General features: G+C 54.6%; 1 protein-coding gene across 1 annotated transcript; it reads right to left on the minus strand.

Annotated features, from left to right (window-relative positions):
• Window positions 1–1,423: 1,423 nt before the first annotated feature.
• On the minus strand, window positions 1,424–24,973 carry PSMD9 (proteasome 26S subunit, non-ATPase 9). Its single transcript, XM_062182430.1, has 6 exons — window positions 24,758–24,973; window positions 17,197–17,299; window positions 10,857–11,068; window positions 9,212–9,313; window positions 2,059–2,147; window positions 1,424–1,802 (listed from the first exon to the last, which is right to left on the minus strand). Exons 1-6 carry the CDS (start codon window positions 24,893–24,895, stop codon window positions 1,775–1,777), a joined length of 672 nt encoding a protein of 223 aa, XP_062038414.1. The 5' UTR covers window positions 24,896–24,973; the 3' UTR covers window positions 1,424–1,774.
• Window positions 24,974–25,029: the final 56 nt, after the last annotated feature.

The following is a 25,029-nucleotide window of genomic DNA, read 5'->3' on the forward strand; positions in this document are numbered from 1 at the left end:
AGGATGGGGGTGACTCTCCCCAGCCCGCCCCGCCGGTCAGCTGAATACGCACACATCTTAAAATAAAGTGCGGGGCCGAGGGGGCAACTGGATGGTGCGGGCCGCGTTTATGATAGTCTGGGACTTGAGGAAAAGAAACTGGCGTTTAGAACACACCATGTAAACAGCAAACACAGCAGCTCCTGGCTGTGTGGAACAGTTTGGGGGAGACAGGCTGAGAACGGCGGCTGGAGGCTACACCGATCCCGAGGCCGCCAGGACAAGCTGGGGTCCACGTCTAGCCCAGGCAGGGAACAGACTTCCACAGGGATCTCTGGAAACGAACGCTGCCACCGCGGCCAGCAGCAGTCACCGAGGGCCCCTCCACCCTCTGAGACAGAGGACAACAAAAGGGAAGACAATCAGCATCTTCCAGGGACCATCGCGGGCGGGCGGGCAGGGGCCCCACAGAGTCAAGCCACAGGCTACTTGGCAACATTGTATCCCGGGAGTGAGGGGTCTGCTGCCCTCTGGTGGGAAGCCGCCGCCATGCGGGGCTACGAGGGGACCCTCCCGGGGAGCTGGGGTGGCCCTGGGGCCCCGCCGGATGGGTGCGCGCGGGTCAGGCCCGCGGGATGGGTGCGCGCGGGTCAGGCCTGCGGGATGGGTGCGCGCGGGTCAGGCCTGCGGGATGGGTGCGCGTGGGTCAGGCCTGCGGGAAGGGTGCGCGCGGGTCAGACCCGCGGGATGGGTGCGCGTGGGTCAGGCCTGCGGGAAGGGTGCGCGCGGGTCAGGCCTGCGGGATGGGTGCGCGTGGGTCAGGCCTGCGGGAAGGGTGCGCGCGGGTCAGACCCGCGGGATGGGTGCGCGCGGGTCAGGCCCGCGGGATGGGTGCGCGCGGGTCAGGCCCGCGGGATGGGTGCGCGTGGGTCAGGCCCGCGGGACGGGTGCACGCGGGTCAGGCCGGCGGGATGGGTGCGCGTGGGTCAGGCCCGCGGGATGGGTGTGCGCGGGTCAGGCCCGCGGGATGGGTGCGCGCGGGTCAGGCCTGCGGGATGGGTGCACGCGGGTCAGGCCGGCAGGATGGGTGTGCGCGGGTCAGGCCCGCAGGATGGGTGCGCGCGGGTCAGGCCCGCGGGATGGGTGCACGTGGGTCAGGCCCGTGGGATGGGTGCGCGCGGGTCAGGCCTGCGGGATGGGTGCGCGCGGGTCAGGCCTGCGGGATGGGTGCGCGCGGGTCAGGCCTGCGGGATGGGTGTGCGCGGGTCAGGCCTGCGGGATGGGTGTGCGCGGGTCAGGCCTGCAGTTCCAGAGCAGAATCGTGGATGCAGAGAACGGCATGGTTGGATGCTGACTTCAGCACCAGGCCTGGTCTGTTCTGCCCAGCCCTCTGCCGAGCTGTGGTTTGCTAGGGTCGCAAGAGTCAGCTGGGGTGACAACATGGTCCTATCAGCATGGCAAAACTGTGTTTATTTGGGAAAAAAAAAAAAAAAATCTTAAAAGAATTAAGTCGTATCAGCATCTGCCAGAGTGACTCCTGCCCACTGGGCCACAGTCCAGAGAATTCCCATTCAGGGCCGTGGCCTAATTTGCAAAAGACGCGAAGCACAAATCAAGTTTTAAACAATGCCTTAATCCAGAGAGATTACACCGGGAGGCCACCGCGTCGCACCCCTCGACGTTCAGGCTTCCAGCCTCTTCCAGATCCTTACGCCTCCGGTGGAGAAGACAACGAGGACATCCGCACCAGACCACCCGGTTGAGGGAAGGTGCTTTCCTGCTGAGCCGGCGACACTCATCTCTGCAGAGGCACGACCTTACAGCTGGAAGGAAGGGCGGGAGGGAGCAGGAAGTCTGCCGGCCGCATGGGTCCTTCTGAACTGACCGTCACCCGCGGTTTTTGAAACAGTTACCCAGTTAAGGAAGGAGGCAGAGGGAGCCTTAGGAGAGACGCCAGGGCTCTCTCCACCTCTGCACCTGCAGGCTCCTTCCCACACCAGGGGGGTTCCCATCCTCCGGTGTCCCCCACCTCTGCCCTCGGGGTTCATGGCTAACAGCTGACACAAGCAGATACGTTACCCCAGCAGCCCCTTCCCGGCCCAGCGCGTTGGGACGAGCCTGAGCTGGTGTCTCTGCCCTCTGCGCATCACCGTCACGTTCAGGGGCTTCTGCGAGGAAAAACAAGACTGTTCATGGTCCACCTTGCTGGTGCTCCAAGAGGCTCAGGCTAAAACACTGAAAACCGTTCCCACCCAAAGGATTGGTGAGGGTTTGCATTTTAAGCGTAATCGGGGACATGGCACGTGGGGCAGCCAATAGGGCTGCGAATCGGTTCCAGCTTCCTAGGGAAACGTGCATCCTGCAAGGCAAGCCTTAGAAGGTACTTGGGGGAATGTTTTACAACACAGCAAGATGAATGCTGTGTTATATGATATATGAACATATGATATATGAATGATATAGGAATGATGATATATGAATGCCGTGTCCATCCCAGGACTATTCGTAAGTTAAAAAGCTAAAAACACCCAAAATACCCCTCAATAAAGTACTGCTCAAATACAGCACACAGGAGCCAGCGCTGTGGCACAGTGGGGTTAAGCCACTGCCTGCAATGCCAGCATCCCTACAGGCACCAGTACAAGTCCCAGCTGCTCCACTTCCGATCCAGCTCCCTGCTAATGGACCTGGGAAAGCAGAGAAAGATGGCCCAAGTACTTGGACGCCTTCTACCCATGTGGGAGAACCGGATGGAGTTCCTGGCTTTGGCCTGGCCCAGCCCCAGCTGTTGGGACCATTTGGGAAGTGAACCAGTGAATGGAGGTTCTCTCTCTATCTATCCCTCTCTGTAATTCTGCCTTTCAAATAAATAAATCAATCTAAATAAAAATTTAAAAAATCTAAAATCTTTGTACATCAAAAGATACTACAGGGCAGGCATTGTGATGAGCAAGTTAAGCCACTGCTTGGGACGCCTGCATCCCATATCAGAGGGCCTGAGTTCAAGTCCTGCTCCACTTCCAACCCAGCTTCCTGCTGATGTGCACGCGGGGAGGCAGCAGTGACGGCCCAAGTCCTTGGGTCCCTGCCACCCACATGGGAGACCTGGGCTGAATTCTGAGTTCCTGGCTTTGATCTGGCCCAGCCCCAGCTATGGAAGGTATCTGGGGAGTAAGCCAGTGGACAGAAGATCTCTCTGCCTTTCAAACAAAAAAAATATATATATGCACATATAAGATATATATTTATAAACATGAATATATACAAAATATATATACATATATACACACACACATTTATACACTTTTACAAAGGACACTACTAACAGAGTAAAAAGGCAGCCCACATAACGCAGGAAAGTATCTGCACACCGTGTATCTCATAAGGAGTAAATATCTAGACTATATAAAGAACTCCAAATCAACAACAATAAGACAAACAACTTGATTAAGAAACGAGAGAGCATTGGACGTTTGTTCTAAGCCGAGACACAAAGGACCAAAAAGCACATGGAAAGATGCTCTTCATTGTCTGTCATTAGGAAAATCAAAATCAAAACCACAGTAAGATCGCACGGCATCCTGACTAGGGCGGCTGTAACCCAAAAAATAGAAAACAGCAAGCATCGGTGAAGATGTGGAAACACTGGGCCCCCTGTGCCTGCCAGAGGGAACGTGAAATGGTGCAGCCAGTGGGAGAGGGCACAGCTTTTCCTCCACCAGTGAAGTGGAGAGTTGCCACACTGCCTGGCAAAACGACCAAGAGGCACTGGGAAAGCAGGGGCCACCAGGTATTTGCGTATGCATGCTCTTTAAAGGAAAAAAGCAAAATCGAAGATTGTTTTTCCGTTGACAATAAATGCATTTGATCTAGAAATGCCATCTTTAGAAAGTTATCTGTCTAGCACTGTGGTGCAGCAGGTTAAAGCCCCGGCCTGCAGCGCCTGCATCCCATATGGGTGCTGGTTCAAGTACAGGCTGCTCCACTTCTGATCCAGCTCCCTGCTAATGCACCTGGGAAAGCAGCAGAGGGTGGCCCAAGTCCTTGGGCCCCTGAACCCAAGTGGAGACCCAGAAGAAGCTCCTGGCTCCTGGCTTTAGTCTGGCCCAGCCCTGGCTGTTGTGGCCATTTGGGAAGTGAACCAGCAGATAGAAACTCTCTCTGTCTCTCCTCCACCACCCCCCAACTCTGCCTTTCAAATAAATAAATAGATCATTTTTTGAAAAGTTATCTAAACAGGCCGGTGCTGTGGCTCAATAGGCTAATCCTCCGCCTGCGGCACTGGCACACCGGGTTCTAGTCCCAGTCAGGGCACCAGATTCTGTCCCGGCTGCCCCTCTTCCAGTCCAGCTCTCTGCTGTGGCCCGGGAGTGCAGTGGAGGATGGCCCAAGTGCTTGGGCCCTGCACCCCATGGGAGACCAGGAGAAGCACCTGGCTTCAGATCAGCGCAGTGTGCTGGCCGCAGCGCGCCGGCCGCAGCAGCCATTGGAGGGTGAACCAACGGCAAAGGAAGACCTTTCTCTCTGTCTCTCTGTCTCACTGTCCACTCTGCCTGTCAGAAAAAAAAAAAAAAAAAAAAAAAAAAAAGTTATCTAAACAGAGATTTACCTACAAATGTTCATCTCCAGGCTTCCATACAATTGGAAGCTCACATATCTGACAATAGGATGCTGTGGTTTTTTTTTTTTTTTTCTTTTTTAATTCACAGAACAGACACTGGAAAAGGACATCCTGGATTCTCAAGCTGGGCCACAGTTCCACAAAAATCGGGGCCCTTGTGGGCATGGGGCTGAGGCGTCAGAGGTCCTTAGTGCCCCCCCAAACCTGCTCTGACCCCGCCCAGCCCCAGCAGTGCGGCTTTCATCCACTTGGTACCAGGAACCCCGTGAAGTAAATCTTCTGTTTGCTTGAAAAGGTGGAGTGGCTATTTCTATAAAGGACGGATGTGGGGCCGGCGCTGTGGCTCAGCGGGTTAACGCCCTGGTCTGAAGCATTGGCATCCCATATGGATGCCGGTTCTAGTCCAGGCTGCTCCTTTTCCCATCCAGCTCTCTGCTACAGCCTGGGATAGCAGTGGAGGATGGCCCAAATCCTTGGGCCCTGTACCCACGTGAGAGACCTAGAGGAAGTTCCTGGCTCCTGGCTTCGGATCGGCACAGCTGTGGCTGTTGCGGCCAATTGAGAAGTGAACCATAAGATGGAAGGCCCTCCTCCCCCACCCCCACCTCTCTTCTCTCCATGTAACTCTGACTTTCAAATAAATAAATCTTAAAAAAAAAAAAAAAAAGGAAAGAAACTCACGCCATGGTAAACAGATCAGTGGTGCTCTGGGGGCAGGGGTCAAGCACAAATGACGCAGGGCAGTCTGGGAGGAAGGAAGTAGAACGGCGGCACCTGACCTGGCGAGGTAGAGCTGGCTGCAGGTGAAGGATCCCTGGGGCTGGCACCTGGCTCAGCAGTGATGTCGCCGGTGACGCCTGCGTCCCAGACGACCTGCCTTCAGCTTCCTGCTAACGTGTACCCTAGGAATCACTGGTGATGGCTGAAGTAGCTGGGTCCCTGCCACCCATGGGGGAGATCTGGATTGAGTTCCCAGCTCCTGGCTTTAGCCTGGCCCAGCTCAGCTGTCGAAAGCATTTGGGGAGTAGGGGGCTGGCGTTGTGGCATAGTGGGTTAATGCCCTGGCCTGAAGTGCTGCCATCCCATATGGGCACTGGTTCGAGACCTGGCTGCTCCACTTCCTCTTTTTTTTTTTTTTTTTTGACAGGCAGAGTGGACAGTGAGACAGAGAGACAGAGAGAAAGGTCTTCCTTTGCCGTTGGTTCACCCTCCAATGGCCGCCGTGGCCAGTGCGCTGCAGCAGGCGCACCGCACTGATCTGAAGGCAGGAGCCAGGTGCTTATCCTGGTCTCCCATAGGTGCAGGGCCCAAGGACTTGGGCCATCCTCCACTGCACTCCCGGGCCACAGCAGAGAGCTGGACTGGAAGAGGGGCAACCGGGACAGAATCCGGTGCCCCGATCGGGACTAGAACCCGGTGTGCCGGTGCCGCTAGGCGGAGGATTAGCCTGTTGAGCCGCGGCGCTGGCCTCCACTTCCAATCCAGTTCTCTGCTCTGGCCTGGGAATGCAGTAGAAGATGGCTCAAGTCCTTGGGCCCCTGCACCCACGTGGGAGACCTGGAAGAAGCTCCTGGCTCCTGGCTTCAGATTGGCGCAGCTCCAGCAATTGTGGCCAATTGGGGAGTGAACCATCAGACGGAAGACCTCTCTCTCTCTCTCTCTCTCTCTCTCTGTGTAACCCTGACTTTCAAATAAATGAATAAATCTTTAAAAAAAAAAAAAAGAAAGAAAGCATTTGGAGAGAGTGAACCAAAGAATAGGAGCACGCGTACACACACTCTTGCACACTCACACTCTTTCTAGTGTGCACACTCTCTAGTGTGCGCACTCTGTCTCCCTCGTGTCTAGTTAAAAAAAAAAAAAAAAAAAACAGGAAAAGAAGCCCAGCTCCCTGTCTCTGGGCGTGGCCTGGACTTACTGAGTAGCTTCTAGCAAGTAACACAGACATGCAAGTCTTAGTGACTGGGTGGGAAAGGGTGCTGCCACCGCCCCCTGGCTGCGCCCTCGGCTCGCCCACTCTAAGGGCAGCTGCTGCGCTATGAGGAAGCTCCAGGAGCCCATGGCCACGAACTGCCGCCACCTGACAACCCCCTGCAGCGGAAGTGGGTCTCCAGCCTCAGCTGCGCCTTCAGCGGATCCTGGCCCCCTCTCCTGACTCACCCGGTTGTCACTGCTGCCCGACCCTCAGAACAGTGAGAGATGTCAACGCCTGTGGTTTTCAGCTGCTCCGTTTCTGGGCGATTTCTTACTCACCAAGACACAACAACAAATAGACCCTTTACAGCAAGGAGTTAGAGAAGCTGATCAAGAACAAACAGCTTTCTCCCAAGGGAGCCCAGAAAGGCTCAGAGCAGAGACCCAGAAAGAGGATGAAGAATCCCCCAGGCACAGAGATCTAGCAGGGAGGAGACGGGAGGAGAGTACTGACCACTTGATAAACAGCACAAGGGCAGCTGCTACCCACGTGGGGAGAAGGGTTGGGTGCCCACCTCATACCAGATAAGTACACTCCCAAGAGGAACACAACATACAACCACACGAAGAGGCGACATGAAGGTGCACAGGTTTAATGAGCGACAGCCACAAGGTGGAGAAGCTCCGAGGTCCACCAAAGGCGTGGGGCAGGCTATTCCACCACGAAGAGGAATGAACACGCATACACAGCACACACAGACCTGGGAAACACCCTGCGAGGCGAGAACCACCAGTCACAGAACCACACAGCGCAAGACCCCATGTACACACAACGCCCCGAACAGGCCAGTCCCAGAGCCAGAGCAGATCAGTGGTTTCCAGGAGCTGGGGTGTGGGGGGGTAGGGGAGTGGGGGAGTGGGGGGTGGGGGAGTAGGGGAGTGGGGGAGTGGGGAGTGGGGGAGTGCGGGGGCAGATGGGGACTGCCAGTGCATACCCAGCTTCTCTCTGGGGTGACAAACATGTGCTAAAATTGACCGTGTGACAGTTACTGTGACTAAACTAAAAACCACTGAATTAAGCAGTTTAAATGGGTGAATTGTATGGTATGTGAATTACATCTCAGTAAAACGGTTATACAAATCAATTCCAGATCGATTATAAGAAAACCAAAAATGAAAGTATGAAAAGAACTTCTTTAAGCAGACACAAAATACAAAAGACATATAAATAAGACAAAATACAACATGCTAAACACCCAGGAAGGTACAGACGCCAGAGGTGCTGGCGTGGAAACCACGGCGCAGAGCGGCGCAGGCAACTGCCCTCTAGGAGTTACCCACGGGAACAAGTGGCCAGGCAGGAGCTGAGCCTGAGCAAGACAAGCCCGGATGTGTTGGTTACACTGAAGATATCATCTGGGAACCAAAAAGCTCAGTCAATAACTTCTCTGGAGTTTGAGGCTCCTAATTCTGAAGGCTATGGGTCTTTGCCCCCAAAAATCTTCTGTTAGTTTTAAATAATTGAAAAACAAACAGAAGTGTTATTCAATGGCACACTGTGCCAGAAACTGGATGACAGTATCCAATTTTTAAATTCCCATGTGGATGGCAGAGGCTTAAGCACTTGGGCCATCTTCTGCTGCTTTCCTAGGCACATCAGCAGGGAGCTGGATTGGAAACAGGGCAGCTGGGACTCCGACTGGTGCTCCAGCGTGGGATGCTGGCATCACAAGCAGCAGTCCAACCACGGTAGCACAACGCCAGCGCCAGCCACTAGATATATTTCTGGAGATAGAAATGGTCAAAATCTACACGGGGTGGGGTAGGGTTTGGTGGCACAGTGGATTAAGCTGCTGCCCTAGACACCTTCATCCCCTACGAGAATGCCAGTTCAAGCCCCAGCACCTCTGCTTCCAATCCAGCTTGCTTGCTTGCTTTTCAAGATTTATTTATTTATTTATTTATTTATTTGAATGGTAGAGTTAGACAGAGACACAGACAGAGGTCTTCCATCTGTTATTTCACTCCCAAATAGCCACAATGGACAGAGCTGGGTAGATCAGGAGCCAGGAGCTCCTTCTGGGTCTCCCATGGGCATGCAGGGGCCCAAATACTCAGGCCATCTTCCACTACTTTCCGGGCGCATTAGCAGGGAGCTGGACTGGAAGTGGGGTAGCCGGGACTCAAACTGGCGCCCATATGGGATGCCGGAGCTGCAGGTGGTGGCTTTAACCGCTATGCCATAATGCCAGCCCCTCCAATCAGCTTTCTGCTAATGTATCCGGAGAGGCAGTAGATGATGGCTCAAATGCTTGGGTTCCTGCCATCCATGTGGAAGGCTCGGATGGAATGCCAGATTCCTGGCTTCTGCTTGGCCCAGCGATTCCAGGACTGTTGCCCAAACTCAGAGGGTTATGGCTTGAACTTCTGTGCCCCTCTCGGATTCCTATGGTGGGATCTTAACTCCCAGCGAGGAGGTGAGGCTTCTGATGGGTGGGGCGTCAATGGGATTAATGCCCTTTTAGGTGCGTCCCCAGGGACTCCTGTACCCCTGCACCCTGTGGGGACACAGAAGGAAGGCACCATTGTAGCCTGGGAAGTGCGCCGCAGCAGGCACGGGATCCGTCACTGCCTGGGCCTCGGCCGTCCCAGGCTCCAGAAGCGTGCGTGTCCCGGCAGCCGTGCGGCCCCACTCACCCCCTCGCTGTGCTGCACCACACTGCTGATGTTCTGCAGGGACTGGAAGTTCTGCGCGTTCACAGAGCCAAACTCCACGATCTCGTCGTCCACTTGCAGACCCTGGGGAGGCGGAAACGGAAGCCAGGCAACGGTTAAATGTGCTTCCCCAGTTCAACGTCAATGCAGAGAGCTCGTTTTCTACGGGGAGAGTGGCTCAAAGTAAAGAGGACAGGCATGAGTTCCCCGTGGAGGAAGGGGCAGTGGTGGGCTGGGCCGCCCCCACCTGGGGTTTCCCTCCAGGACAGATCTAATTAAAGGTGACCAGGTCTGCTGGCATCTGATACTCTGGCCAGCAGCCATGGAGGCCAGGATGTGGGAAACTATGGGAAAAACCAATTGCTGCTCCCCAGCGTCCTGACCCAGATAATAGGGCAGGAGGGGCAGGCCAGGCCAGTCTGGGCCCATTTGGTTCAGGGATCAAGATCTGAACAAGATAAACATTTGCTCTAGAAACCCCCAAACAAGCAGTCACAGGCACAGGGCGAATCCAGGACCACAGAGACCCTTTCGGGTCAGATCCTAAAAACACAGACTGCCTCTCGTTTACCCTGTTCACAAATACCTGTGCGCTGACCAGCATGGCAGGCACAGCAGCAAATGAAACAGAGCTTATGGGAGCTGATGGTCTCGTGGGCTTAATGTCACAAGGTGATTGGCAGGCCCTGGGTACAGGGCCCGGTTCTGCCTCTTAGGAGAGATGTGGCCTGGCCCAGGTTCCTCCAGGCCCTCTCCTCAAGGGTAACAAGGTTGGGTTCAGCCCCTGCCCCAGAGGAGGCTATGGGATGAGATTTAAACACGAATGTTACCAGCAGCATTATTCATAATAGCCCCAAAGTGGAAACAACCACATGTCCATCAGCGGACTGACGGAGAATCAGAAAGTGCCATATGGGAGGGGAGACAGTCCCAGGAAGGGCGAGCCTGGCACGTGCCACCACGCGGTGACCCTCACAAGCGTCACCGCAGCAAAGGACAGCATTCACAGTCCTGTCACCGACTCCCTCTCCGTGAAGTGGCCGGACACGGACCCAGATGGACCCAGAGCAGACTGGTGGGGCAGGGCTGGGGGCGAGGGTGGGGCTCACAGCCGACCAGGACAGAGTCCTGACACTGTGCTGATGGCTGCACAGCTCCACGAATGGGCTAAGAGCTACTGAGCTGTCCACTTCATGGTGTGTGCCTCACATCTCAATACAGCTGCTGAATGGTCAATAGATTCACCAGGGAGGCTACAGCCTCCTCGGCAGGACACCTGGAACGGACAGCAGCCACTGCCGCACTCATTTCTTAACTAAGTGCCCGGCTAAAATGAGCCCCAAGAAGACAGCCTGAGCCTCTCTTGGAACGTTTGTCACCAAGGCCTTGTGGCCCAGCTGCCATCAGGAACAATTTCCCTCCACCAAGTTAGTGGGCAGCAGGGGCTGGCCCCGCTCTGGAACCTTGGCTCCCTGCGCACAGAAAGCCTTGGTCAGCATGTGTTGAGCAAGTAAATGAACTCAGAGCTGCAGCACTGAGAGGGAGGATCTGCTTCCCACGCCCACCCCAAGGCTACCTGACCCACAGCACCCCCGAGGGTGGATTTGGGAGGCTGGCCCTGGATTACCGCGATGCCAGCTGGGGAGTCGGGGCTGACGCTGTTCACTCTGGCGAAGGCCTGGGGAGGACTAGGGCTCTCACTCTGGCCCAGCCTGTGGCTCATGGCCTCTCTGTGGGCTTCGGCCATGTCCCGAGCCTGCTTCTCCTTGTCGCGAGCATGCAGCTGGTGTAGGGCCTCCTCCACCTGCTTCATCACCGCCTTGTGATCATTCTGCAAGCCTGGAACAAGAACCACTGTATGAGGCCTGAAGAAGACAGCAGAGGACACAAGAGTCCTGCATTCGGCCCCTGAATATTCAGAGTGTTCATTACGTGTGAGGTACGGGACAGAGGCCAAGGGTTGCACTGCTGCAAGCTAAGAAGCTAGGGCACAGGCATCACAGGAACACCTGATGACTGCTGGGAGCCTGACCTGCTGGACTGGGACCTCAGGGAAGTCCTGCCAAAGGCTGTGCGGCCTCCGCTGGGATGAAAAGGTGGGCAAAGCAGATGCCGTCCCACTGGACCATGACCACCAGCACCAAGGTGTACTGGGGCAAGCCCAGTGGTCATGCAAATAGGGGGGAGGCAGGGCAGCACTGTGGTGCAGTGGGTAAACCGCCGCCTGCATGCCAGCATCCCTACTGGAACACCGGTTCAAATCCCAGCTGCCCCATTTCTGATCCAGCTCCCTGCTAACGTGCCTGGGAAAGCAGTGGAGGGAGGCAGGAGAAGATGGACCAAGTGCTTGGGTCCCTGCCTCCCATGTGGGAGACCCAGATGGAGATCCAGACTCCTGGCTGTGGCCTGGCCCAAAGGTACTTGGGGAGTCATCCAGTAGATGAAAAGACTTCTCTCTTCTTCTATCTCTCCCTCTCTCTGTAACTCTGCCTTTAAAATAAATAAATTTAAAAAAAAAAAATGAGTGAAGGGAGCTGCACAGAAGATAGATTTTTTTATTTAAAGCTGAGGTTTTTTTGTTTTGTTTTTTAAAGATTTATTGATTTGAAAGGCAGAGTTACAGACAGGCAGAGGCAGAGAGAGAGAGGTCTTCCATCCACTGGTTCACTCCCCAAATGGCTGCAATGGCCTGAGCTGCACCAATCAGAAGCCAGGAGCCAAGAGCTTCCTCCGGGTCTCCCATGCAGGTGCAGGGAACCAAGGACTTGGGCATTTTCCTCTGCTTTCCCAGGACATAGCAGAGAAGACAGATTTCATTTCTCTTAAGTCTTCTAGAAGAAAAACAATGCACAACCTAATACCACATGGCTGGGCACACTCGGTGCAGGAGAGGCAACAGGGGCTCAGGCAAGGCCACCCCTGTGCTGGGCTCCTGTCAAATACTGGGGTTTGGGGGGCAGAGCCAGGGTCTCCAAATCTCTGATTTTTTTTTTTTTTTTTTTTTTTTTTTTTTTTTTTTAGAAAAGCTGGCAATTGGGGTTTTTGGGCAGAAACCGTCTGGATTTTCAGTGCTGGTGGCTCATTCAAAATGCACGAGGCCGGCCAGCAAGTCTCAGCTGCAGGCCAGTTGCACAAAGCAGCTGGCACTGAGGTGTTTCTTCTTCCAATGTTCATTTAGTTGAAAGGCAGAGAGCAACAGCGAGGGACAGATGAAGAGAGACAGAGACCTTCCGCCTACTACTCACTTCCCAAACGCATGTGACAGGCCAGGTCAGCCCAGGCCAGGCCAGGCTGAAGCCAGGAAAAGGGAACTCTCTCTGGGTCTCCCACAGGGGTGGCAGGGGCCCAAAGACCTGAGCCATCACCCACTGCCGCTCAGGATGAGCATCAGCAGGAGCTGGATGGGAAGCAGAGCGGCCAGAACCAGACCCAGCACTCTGAAACGGGACACAGGGTTCTAAGCGGCAGCCCAACCCCCCACGCCACAATGCCCACCCTTAATTCTTTCTTTTAACCTAAAACAACTTCCCCTACTGCTCAGGATTCCACACCTTCATTCAGGTCAGCCCATCCACACCCTGCACCTGTGTGTCCCAGACTTGCAGCCTCCCCTGGTGGCCTTCCTGGGTCACATGACCTGGTTCCTCCACTCCTGTCACTCTGGAGCACAGGGGGCCCTCAGGTATCATGGGACTTGGGGACTCAGCCCGCAGGCCCAGACACAAGATGGGGAAATGGAGACACACCGGGTAGGAGCTCTCAAGACACTGACAGCGTACAGTCTCGCGCCCCCTAGCGACAGCCAACAGCAGGAGGTGTGCTGCCTGGCGATGCCACGGTCTCAGGCTCCGTGAACACACGCCATCAGTGCAGACAACAGAGAGACCGCCGGCTGACGCAGTGAAGTGTGACGGTGTGCCAGGGTCGCTCTCGGACTAGAAAAGTCCCCCAGGTGACAAGGTGCACAGGGAACCCCAGAAGCTTCAGCGATGCCTGGCACACAGGCAGCACTCCACAGACACTGAGTCACTGAACGGACGACCTCACACTAGACCACAACTAGAATCAGAATTAAGACATTTTTCTTTTTCTAGACAAAATGTTTCTGCTGTGTATGTGTGTATATATATACATACATATATGTATAGTAAGGTTTACTTATTTTTTTAATTTTTTTTATTTATTTATTTTGACAGGCAGAGTGGATAGTGAGAGAGAGAGAGAGAAACAGAGAGAAAGGTCTTCCTTTTTGCCGTTGGTTCACCCTCCAATGGCCGCTGCGGCCGGCGCATCGCGCTGATCCAAAGCCAGGAGCCAGGTGCTTCTCCTGGTCTCCCATGCGGGTGCAGGGCCCAAGGACTTGGGCCATCCTCCACTGCACTCCTGGGCCACAGCAGAGAGCTGGCCTGGAAGTGGGGCTATCGGGATAGAATCTGGCGCCCCAACCGGGACTAGAACACGTGTGCCGGTGCCGCAAGGCAGAGGATTAGCCTGTTAAGCCACGGCGCCGGCCAGATTTACTTATTTCAAAGTCAAAGTTAGAGAAAGAGATCTTCCATCCACTGGTTTATCCCCCAGATGACCACAATGGCCAGGACTGAGCCAGGCCAAAGCCAGAAGCCAGGAGCTTCATCCGCGTTCCCATGTGGATGCAGGGTTCAAATATTTGAGCCATCTTCTGATGCTTTTCCCAGGCCATTAGCAGGGAGCTGGATCGGACGTAGAGCAGCCGGACACGCACAGCGCCTGTATGGGATGCTGGCATCATTACAGGCAGTGGCATCACCCGCTACACCACAGCACCGGCCTCTCTGCAGCACATTTCAAATGTGCAGTGGTTGGGCCACCACGTGCACCTCATATAGAAGCACCCATCGGAGTCCCAGCTGCTGCACCTCTGATCCAGCTCCCTGCTAATGAGCCAGGGAAAGCAGTGGCAGATGGCCCAAGTGCTTGGGCCCCTGCCTTCCACAGGGGAGACCAGGATAGAGTTCCAGGCTCCTGGCTTCCCCTGGCCCAGCCCTGGCTGTTACAGCCATCTGAGGAGTGAAGCAATGAACGGAAGATCTCTCTTTGTCTCTTCCTCTCTAACTCTGTCTTTGACATAAATAAAATAAATATTTAAAAAACAAATGTGCAGTTGGATGGTGCACAGTATTGTAGGCTGTAAGTAACAGGGGAAGCTGAACAGAGGCGACAGGGGCCGTCTCTCCATCGTTTTCCCCGTTTTTACACACACGTAAAATGATCTTAACTAAAGCCTATTTTAAAAAATAAGCGTGTGAGGACAACGTTTGAAAGGAAGCCCAAGGCCGAGGCAGCCAGACTGCTAAGTGTAACGAAGTCATCCAGACGGGGAGGCGCTGACACCCAGGGAACGGATCAATGGCGCGGTGTCACACAGCCCAGAAATAGACCTGAGTGTGACAAAACAGCGCGGCTCCTCCGGCACTGGGACTGCGGGAACGAGTGGACTGTTAAATAAATGCTGCTCAGTACCAGGCAATCATTGCAGAAAAGTGAAGTCAGCGTTCTCCCCTGCCCTGGGGCCTAGCACTTCTCAAATGCCCAGAGTCTTCCTGACAGCTGCCCCCTGGGGAGTCTAGGGTTTGGCCAAAAGCCCCAAATTTCCCTCAAGCCTGTCGTCTTCATGTGGTTTTCCCCTACTCTGTATCTGCCTGTTTGTTTTCACGTGAAATTCAATTCAATGCAAGGAGACATGATGCTGGCTTGGAGGAACCTTTGGCATCTTAAGCTGTACCTCTGCCCAGGTGTCACTCGAACCCCAACCTGAGAAAGCTCAGCCCTGTACCAAAACACGCTGTAGGCGAAGTCAAGATTCAGAAAGATTAAACAGAGGCCGTTAACAGAGCAATGCACATGATGAATTCCCTTCCAACACGACTTCATGGTAGCCACTGCCGGCTGCCTACCTGCAGCAGGGACAACACCGCTCCCCAAGGACGTCCATGTGCCAATGCCCGAACCTGTGACCATGCAACCTCACAGGGCCAGAGGGACCGTGAGGCTGTGACTGAGTTAAGGCCCACGAGCCGGGAGATGATTCCGGACTATCGAGGTGGACATGGTGTCACCAGAGGGGCCTTCATAAGGGAAAGGGAGGCAGCAAGGTGAGAGAGAGACGTGATGACGGCATCAGGCCTGGGAGATGCGATCGCTGGCTCTGAAGACAGGAGAGCCCATGAGGCAGGGAACACAGTTAGCCTACGGGAGCCAAGGAAACAGGAGCCAAGGAAATCAGGAGCCAGCCCCGCTGACACCTGATTCTGGTCCCGTGAGACCCAGCGGGACTGCGCACCTGCACAACAGTAAAGGGAGCAAATACGTGTGGCTTGAAGCCACTAAGTCTGCAGCCATCTGTAGCAGAAAACTCACACCATCCAGCCTCGACTCCGCTACTTTCTTGGTCAAAAGCAAATAAATACATCGAGGAGGGGTGCTTGGCCCAGGGGTAAGGTGCTGCTTCGGACAGCCCGCAGCCCGGACCGGAGTGCCTCGGTGGAACCCTGGTTCCTCTGCTTCAGCTCCAGCCTCCTGCTCACCTGCACCCAGGGAGGCACCCACAAGAGACCCGCTGGAGTCCCAGACTCTTGCTTTCAGCATGGCCCAGCTCCAGCTGTCGCTGGCATTTGGGGAACCAGGGGACAGAAGATGTGTATGTGTGTGTGTGTGTGTGTGAGCCTTTCAAATAAAAAAAGATGAAATGCAGCAAACAAATGAATAAATGCACAGCAGGTTTATTTAGGACAGGGCTGTGCCATCGTGGAGCACCTCCCCCGCTCCTCTGGCGGGCAGGGGGGCCCATGGGGGGAAAGCAGGAACTGCCAGGGCAGGGGGCTGCTGGCTGGCCCAGAACCTTTAGCCCTTCCCACCTTCCTCCTTCGCCTGGAACCTGGATGGGTGACCCTAAAGGTGACCAGACCTGAGCTTCTGCTCACTAGCTCTGCACTGCTACTGAGAACTATGTTCTGCCTTTTCTGGTACTGACTGTGGTCAGGGCGCTGTCACAAACAGCTGAATCTACAGACATTTCAAAAAGCTCACGGAAAAGGGGAGTTAAGGGGCTGGCGCTGTGGCATGGCAGGTAAAGCTGCCACCTGCAGTACCGGCCTCCCATATGGGCGCCGGTTCGAGTCCTGGCTGCTCTACTTCTGACCTAGCTCTCTGCTGTGGCCTGGGAAAGCAGTGGAAGATGGCTCACGTCCTTGGGCCCCTGCACCCATGTGGGAGACCCGGAAGAAGCTCCTGGCTCCTGGCTTCCGCTAGGCGCAGCTCCAGCCATTGTGGCCAATTAGGGAGTGAACCAGGGGATGGAAGACCTCTCTCTCTCTCTGTGTGCCTCTCCTTTTCTCTCTGTGTAACTCTGACTTTCAAATAAATAAATAAATCTTAGATTAAAAAAAAAAAAGAATGAAAATGGGAGTTAAGTGGTGTTTATTTTGGTACAGAAAATGTTTTGAAATCCACACATATGAAAGATTTTCTAAAAGTTCATGCAAAGGGCTGGCATTAGGGCACAATGGGTTAACCAACACCTGCAACACTCGCACCCCATATGGGCACCGATTGGAACCTTGGCTGCTCTGCTTCCAATCTACTTTCCTGCTAATGCAGCCGGGAAAAGCAGAGGGAGACATCCCCTGCTCCCCACGTGGGAGACCTGGAAAAAGCTCCTGGCTTCAGCCTGGTCTAGCTTTGCCTATTGCGGCCATCTAGGGAGTAAACCAGTGGATGGAAGACACCTCTCTCTCTCTCTCTCTCCATCTGTCCCTCTCTCTGTAACTCTTTAATAATAAATAAATAATAATAAATCAATCAATCTTAGGGGAGAGAGAGAGAGAGAGTGAGCCTTCAGGGCAGAACATGTGACCTCAGGGCAGCTCCTATGACCTCGTCTGGGCGTCTCCAGCGTCACAGGGCAGGGGAGGCCTCCCAGGGCCACTCACAGATGATGTTGTGCCTCGCGGTGCGGACTTGGTACAGGTCCACGTCTGCCCGGGGGTAGCCCTCACAGTCCACCAGCGGCTCATTCATTCCAACTCCTTTTTGCTGAAGGGAAGAAATGTGATTAGAAAGATTTCACAGTGGCACGTCCTGCAGACACCTCTCCCCAGGCCGTTTCCTTCAGAGTCACAGCAGAGGTGCAGGAATGAAAACTGCCACTCACTGATGCCTTGGCACTGGCCAGGGGCCTCCCTCGTGTCCTCACGACCACCCCTGAGGAAGGCACTGTGTTTCAGATTCACTCTTAATACAGAAGCCACTTAAGAGCAGCGCAGATAAAACCAAGCATTCCCATAAGCATCCAAAACCTCTCTTCTCTGAGTCCTCCAGCCCTCCCTCCCGCCCACGCACAGCTGACACCTGGCTGGTGGCCTTGGAGCTGGCAGGGACTGAGAACCCAAAGAGCCCCCAGCTGTGGCTGGGTTTTGATTCTGCTAAAAACCAAGAAGATCAAAAAAGGACTGCAGAAGGCTTCTGACCCCTGAAGCACACACCAATATCACGGGTCGTGTCCAAGGAGAGGGGAGAGGGACTGGGCGGCTGGGGGCAGGGAAGGAGAGACTTTTGTTACGGTTGTTGAGAGACAGAATGAGACAGAGGGCACGAGAGGGCTCCCGTTTGCCGGCTCACTCCTCAGGTGCCCACTGGGGCCTGGGCAGGGCTGAGACTGAAGCTGGCGGACAGGAACTCAATCCAGATCTCTCCCACGGGTAGCAGGGACCCAGTTACCTGAGTCAACACCACTGCCTCCCAGGGTCTGCTGGAGCCAGGGGCCAGGGGTAGGGGTCTAACCCAAGCACTGGAATACAATTTGGGACAGGAGCGTTCCAACCGCCAGGCCGAACACCTGCCTCAACAGACTTTTCATCCTATAAACGTTCCTAAGTTTTGGATTTTCACCATGAGAATGTATTCCCTATTCAAAACAATACATCTGTTTCAATATTTTAAAGTCTTTTCCTATGTGAACAAGGGGCACGGGCTATGCATTCCATTAGAATGGTTTGAGGCTCAGTTCTTCCATGGATAAGCTGGGCTCCTCAGCTTAAATCTCTGCCTTTTTTTTTTTTTTAAAAGATGTATTTATTTACTCGAAAGTCAGAGTTACACAGAGAGAGAAGGAGAGGCAGAGGCAGAGGGGGAGAGAGGGAGAGAGAGAGAGAGAGAGAGAAAGGTCTTCTATCTGCCTGTTCACTCCCCAGTTGGCCACAATGGCCAGAGCTATGCCAATTCGAAGCCAGGAGCCAGGAGCTTCTTCTGGGTCTCCCACGTGGGTGCAGGGGTCCAAGGACTTGGGCCATCTTCCACTGACTTCCTAGGCCATATCAGAGAGCTGGGTCAGAAGTAGAGCAGCCAGGACTCGAACCAGTGCCCATATGGGAGGCCAGCACTGTAGGCAGCGGCTTTACCCACTATGCCACAGCACCGGCCCCCCTCTGCCTCTTTTAAGTCTCTGCTTCCTCAATTATGACATCAGAATAGGGGTGAGCATTTGGCCAGACACCTGCAGCATGGGGTGGGTTAAACCACAGCCTGGGACATCTGCATCCCATAGCAAAGCGCCAGGCAGAGTCCCAACTCCTCCACCTCCGAGCCATCTTCCTGATAAAGCACCTGGGAGGCAATGGGTGATGGCAAAGTGCTTGGGCCCCTGTCACCCACATGGAAGACCCAGACGGAGTTCCTGGCTCCTGGCTTCAGTCTGGCCCAGCCCTGGTTGTTGTAGCCTTTTTGGAAATGAACCAGTAGCTAAAAGATTCATTCACTCTCATTCTCATTCTCTCTCCCTCCTTCCCTCCTTCCCTCCCTCCCTCTCTCCCTCCTTCCCTCCATTCCTCTCTGTCACTCTGCCTTTCAAATAAAAATAAATTAATTTAAAATAAAAATAAGACCCCCGGCCGGCGCCGTGGCTCAACAGGCTAATCCTCCACCTTGCGGCGCCGGCACACCGGGTTCTAGTCCCGGTCAGGGCACCGATCCTGTCCCGGTTGCCCCTCTTCCAGGCCAGCTCTCTGCTGTGGCCAGGGAGTGCAGTGGAGGATGGCCCAAGTGTCTGGGCTCTGCACCCCATGGGAGACCAGGAGAAGCACCTGGCTCCTGCCATCGGAACAGCGCGGTGCGCTGGCCGCAGCGCGCTACCGCGGCGGCCATTAGAGGGTGAACCAACGGCAAAGGAAGACCTTTCTCTCTGTCTCTCTCTCTCTCACTGTCCACTCTGCCTGTCAAAAATAAAAAAAATAAAAATAAAAAAAAATAAGACCCCCACATGCCATATTAGAGTGCTAGAGTCTGAAGCGCAGCTCTAGCTCCTGAGTCCAGCTGCCTGTTAACGCAGGCTCTGGGAGGCAGCAGCGACGGCTCACCACCAGCTCAAGTGAACGGCCTCCCTCCACTATGTGGGAAACCTAGATTGGGTTCCTAGCTCCTGGTTTTTTGCCCCAGCGTGGCCTGGGGCCAGTGCAGGCATTTGGGAAGTGAACCAGCGGCTAAGAGTTCCCTCTCTGCCTCTTAAATAAACAAAAATTTACGATAAACTAAAGTGGGAATAACGGCTCTCAGCTCTCTTCCTATGTGCTGGCCTGCAGCCGCGCTCAGCAGCCCGCCGGGCACACACACAGTGCAGTGCCCAACAGCACCCCTGAAACGACACCCAGACCCTGTGAATGTGGCTCGATTTGGAGACAAGATCTTTGCAGATGTAATTCAGGATCTCCAGATAAGATCGTCTTGGATTCAGGGTGTCCCCTAAGTGCAGACACCGACGTCCTTATGAGAGAAAGGCAGCGGGAGATATGAGAGACAGAACACAGAAAGCGCGTGAACATCACACGGATGAAGGCGGAGGCGAAGAAAGAAGCTGCAGCCCCTCCTCGGCACTCCCTGGGGATTGGTCCAGGGCCCCTTACAAAAATGGCACAGTATTTGCACATAACCTACACGTGTCCTCCCATACATTGCAAATCACCTCCAGATCACTCAAGAAACCTAACACAACATAAACACCAGGTAAATGTCGCTTAGGGAAAAGAGACAAGAAAGTCTGTGTGTTCAGTGCGTGAGCAACTGTTTTTGAGCGTCTTCACGCCGTGCGGTTGAACCAGAGGATGAGAACGTGGGGATGCAGAGGGCTGACTGTCCACTGTCTCAATCAAAGGACCACGGAAGCACAGGAGCTGGGAGAGAGGCAGGCGGCAGATGCCCCTCAGAGGCCCCAGCTGGAGCAGCCCTGACGACACCTTGATCTCACACTCCAGCCTCCTGAACCACACAAGAGCAAATTTCTGTTGTTGCAGGGTGCCAAGGGCCATCTGGATATATGCAGAGTCGTTTGCAGGCCACACAAAATTAGCAACTTAAAAATTCACCTGCTGGAGCCAGCATTGTAGCGTAGTAGGTAAAGCCGCCCATCCCACATGGGCGCCAGTTCGAGTCCCGACTGCTCCACTTCCTATCCAGCTCTCTGCTATGGCCTGGGAAAGCAGTAAAAGAGGCCCAAGTCCTTGGGCTCCTGCACCTGCATAGGAGACCTGGAAGAAGCTCCCGGCTCCTGGCTTCAGATTGTTGCAGGTCCAGCCATTGCAGCCATTTGGGGAGTGAATTAGCAGATGGAAGACACCTCTCTCTCTCTCTCTCTCTCTCTCTCTCTCTCTCTCTGCCTCTCCTTCTCTCTCTGTGTAACTGCGTTTCAAATAAATAAATAAATCTTTTTTAAAAATTCACCTGCCATCGATTGCATTCTGAGTCCCACCTGCAGGTGCCTTGGTGGGGCCAGAGAAAACGAGGTGACAGGGCTCACACGGCTGACGGGCCACAAGGCCCCCCGCCCTGCACAGATGTGTGGTGATTCACCACTGCGGCCCTGGGAAACCGCTGGGCATACCCACGCAAAGTAGCAAACACGGGCTGTGATTATGCGGGTGCTTCAAAAACCTTGTGGAAAACGGAAATAAAAGTTCACTTTGGTGCAAAAGGTTTTGAAATCCATATACAGTTATTGCGTGCATTTCCCACGAATGTTCTGAAGACTTCTCCCGTCAGTCAGGGGCGAGTCGGGCTGCCCAGGGGATGCTGCTCACCTTTCTCCCCTCCTCTCTTGGAGCCTCTAGGTGAGACCCACGCCTACGATTTCCTATCCAAGGACAGAGCTCTTTTTCTTTTTGTGCTTTTTAAAAATATTTACTTATTTGAAAGGCAGAGAGAGGAAGATATATCTTACATCCTCTGGTTCACTTCCCAAGGGCTGGGCCAGGCTGAAGCCAGGATCCCGGAACTTCATCTGGGCCTCCCATGGGGGTGGCAGAGGCCCAAGTACTCAGGCCATCTTCTGCTGCCTTCCTAAGTGCATCAGCAGGGGGCTGGATCGGACGTGGAGCAGCCGGGACTGGAACTGGTGTCGCAGGCTGTGGCTCAACCCGCTGCACCACAGTCAGTCCCTGTGGACAGAGTTCTACATATGCCCTTAACACAAGACTCTACAATGTATCCATCTCTCTCCTGCCTCCCCACAAGATCAGGAGTTGACTGGCCTATAGGAAACAATACCGCATGAGATGCTGCTTCCCAGGGCAAGCGACTGGCTCAGCAGTTAGCACATCATTTGGGACACCTGCGTTCCATACCCAAGTGTGTGGGTTCGAGGCCTGGCTCAGCTTCCAATCCAGCTTCCTGCTGATGCGTACCCTGCCACCTGTGTGGGAGATCAGATCGAGTTTCCAGCTCCTGGCTTTGTCCTGGCCCAGCCACAGATGTTGTAGGCATTTGGGGAGTGAACCAGTTATGGAAGTTCTGTCTGTCTCTACCTCTGTCATTCAAGTAAGTGAAAATAAACAAATTATAAATTAAATTTAAAAAATAAATACTAGGGCTGGCGCTGTGGCGTAGTGGGTAAAGCAGCTGCCTGCAGTGCCGACATCCTATATGGGTGCTGGTTCGAGTCCCAGCTGCTCCACTTCTGATCCAGCTCTCAGCTGTGGCCTGGGAAAGCAGTGGAAGATGGCCTGGGTCCTTGGGCCCTGCACACACATGAGAGACCTGGACGAAGCTCCTGGCTTCAGATCAGCCCAGCTCTGGCTGTTGTGGCCATCTGGGGAGTGAACCAGCAGATGGAAGATTTTTCTCTTTCTCTGCCTCTACCTCTTTGTAAATCTGTTTTTCAAATAAATTTAAAAAAAATCTATATCTATCTTCCCAAAAAGGACCCACACAACTGGTGGCTCACACACAAGGCAGTAAATAACCTTCTGTCTAAAATACTTAATCTGGCCCCACCCCAGCCTTGTAGCTTAGCCGGTAAAGCTGCTGCCTGCGATGCCGGCATCTCAAACAGGCACTGGTTCATGTTCCAGCTGCTCCACTTCCAATCCAGTTCCCTGCAAATGACCTGAGAAAAGCAATAGAAGACAGCCCAAATGCCTGGGCCCCTGTTATCCACATGGGAGACCTGGAAGAAAGCTCCTGGCTTCTGGTTTCAGCCCTGGCCATTGCAGCCATTTGGGGAGTGGACCAATGGATGAAGTTCATTCGCTCTCTGCATCTCTCTCTCTCTCTCTCTCTAACTCTGACTTTCAAATAAATAAATAAATCTTTTAAAAATAAATAAAATATTTGTCCCTGGGGCCAGCATTGGGTTAAGCCACCATCTGCAACACTGACATTCCATATGAGCACCAGTTCAAACCCCAGCTGCTCCACCTCTGATCCCGGACCCAAGTACTTGTGCCCGTGCCATCCATGTGGGAGACCTGGGTGGAGTTCCAGCCCCAGCTGTTGCAGTCATTTGGAGAGTGAACCAGTGGATGGAAGGTCTCTCTCTCTCTCTCTCTTTCTCTCTCACTCTGAAATTCTGCCTTTCAAATAAATAATAAATCTTTTCACAATTAAAATATTTATTCTATTTCCAGTTCTCTTCAATATTCAGTCTCCAAGGGGCACACTCCACTCAGTGCTGGTCTTTACAATCCCAGATTACTTGCTGTCTCTGAGTTGTTCCAATTTTGAAAGTTTTTTCTCTTTTAAGATTCATTTATTTTAAAGGCAGAGTTACAGTGAGAGGAGAGAGAGACAGAGGAGAAAGATCTTCCATCTGTTGGTTCACTCCCCTGATGGCCTCAACGATCAGTGGTGGGCCAGACTGAAGTCGAGCTTCTTCTGGGTCTCCCACGTGGGTGCAGGGGCCCAAGCACTTAGGCCATCCTCCACTGCTTTCCCAGGCCACAGCAGAGAGCTGGATCGGAAGTGGAGCAGCCGGGACTGGAACAGGAGTTCTGACATAGCATGCTGGTGTCACAGGTGGTGGCTTAACCCACCGGGCCACAGCGCCAATCCCCCGTTTTTGAAAGTTTTATTGAGATATTGTTCACTTATCATAAATTGCTCCATTTAAAGTGAACAATTCAATGGTTTTCAGAATATTCACAGACTCGTCCAACCCCCACCCTCAATTTTAGTACATCTTCATCACCCCCAAAGAGAAGCCTCATCCGCAGTCACACCCACTCCCTCTCTCCCAGACCCCAGCAGCTACTTTCTGTTCCTATGGATTTGCCCACCGTGGACATCTCACAGGGATCTGCCCACCGTGGACATGTCACACGGGTCTGCCCACCGTGAACACGTCACAGGGATCTGCCCACCGTGGACACGTCACAGGGGTCTGCCCACCGTGGACATCTCACAGGGATCTGCCCACCGTGGGCATGTCCCAGGGGTCTGCCCACCGTGGACATCTCACAGGGGTCTGCCCACCGTGGGCATGTCACAGGGGTCTGCCCACCGTGGACACGTCACAGGGGTCTGCCCACCGTGGACATGTCACAGGGATCTACCCACCGTGGGCATGTCACAGGGATCCGCCCACCGTGGACATGTCACAGGGATCCGCCCACCGTTGACATGTCACACGAATATGCCCATCCCGGACATCTCACAGGGGTCTGCCCACCGTGGACATGTCACACGGGTCTGCCCACCGTGGACATGTCACAGGGATCTACCCACTGTGGACATGTCACAGGGGTCTGCCCACCGTGGACATGTCACAGGGATCTGCCCACCGTGGACATGTCACAGGGATCTACCCACTGTGGACATGTCACAGGGGTCTGCCCACCGTGGACATGTCACAGGGATCTGCCCATCCCGGACATCTCACACGGGGCCTGCAGTCGGAGCAGCGCCTGAGGCCCCGCCCCCGGCACGCCCCGCCCTCTAGCCACGCCCCCCGGCGTTCCGCATGCGCACTGGCGTTCCAGCGGCTCCTACGTGCACCAGGACCCAGGCGGCGATCACCGCCGTCGGCTTCCTGGTCTCCAACGCGGGGAGCTCGGCGGCACCGAGCTACCGGGGCTGCCCCGGGAGAGACGCCCGCGCCGCGCCCCTCGCAGGGGGCGGTCAGCCCGCGCCGCCGCCCACGGAGGCCGTGGGAGAACAGCCACGGCGAGCGTCCCGGCAAGGCCCTCGGGGCGCTCCCACGCCTCCCGCCCGGCAGCCCGAGCCCTCACTCACGCCCTCCAGCACGTCGTAATTCGCCTTGATCTGCGCCTCAATCTCCTCCTTGCGCCGCATCAGCTCCTGGATGTCGCTGATAGTGTCGGCGCGGGCCTGCGAGGCGCCTCCGCTCGGCATCGCTTCCTTATCCGACATCGCGCCCCCCACCCCGGGCCCCAGGGCAGAGAGTGGCTACGGCTCCGCCCGCGGGCCAAAACACCGCAGCCGTCCGCGAGCGCGGGGCGACGCGAGGGGCGGGGTCGCGGGAAGCCACGCCCCGCTGGAGCACG

Source organism: Lepus europaeus, chromosome 23, assembly GCF_033115175.1.
Source record: "Lepus europaeus isolate LE1 chromosome 23, mLepTim1.pri, whole genome shotgun sequence".
NCBI classification, from domain to species: Eukaryota; Metazoa; Chordata; class Mammalia; order Lagomorpha; family Leporidae; genus Lepus; species Lepus europaeus.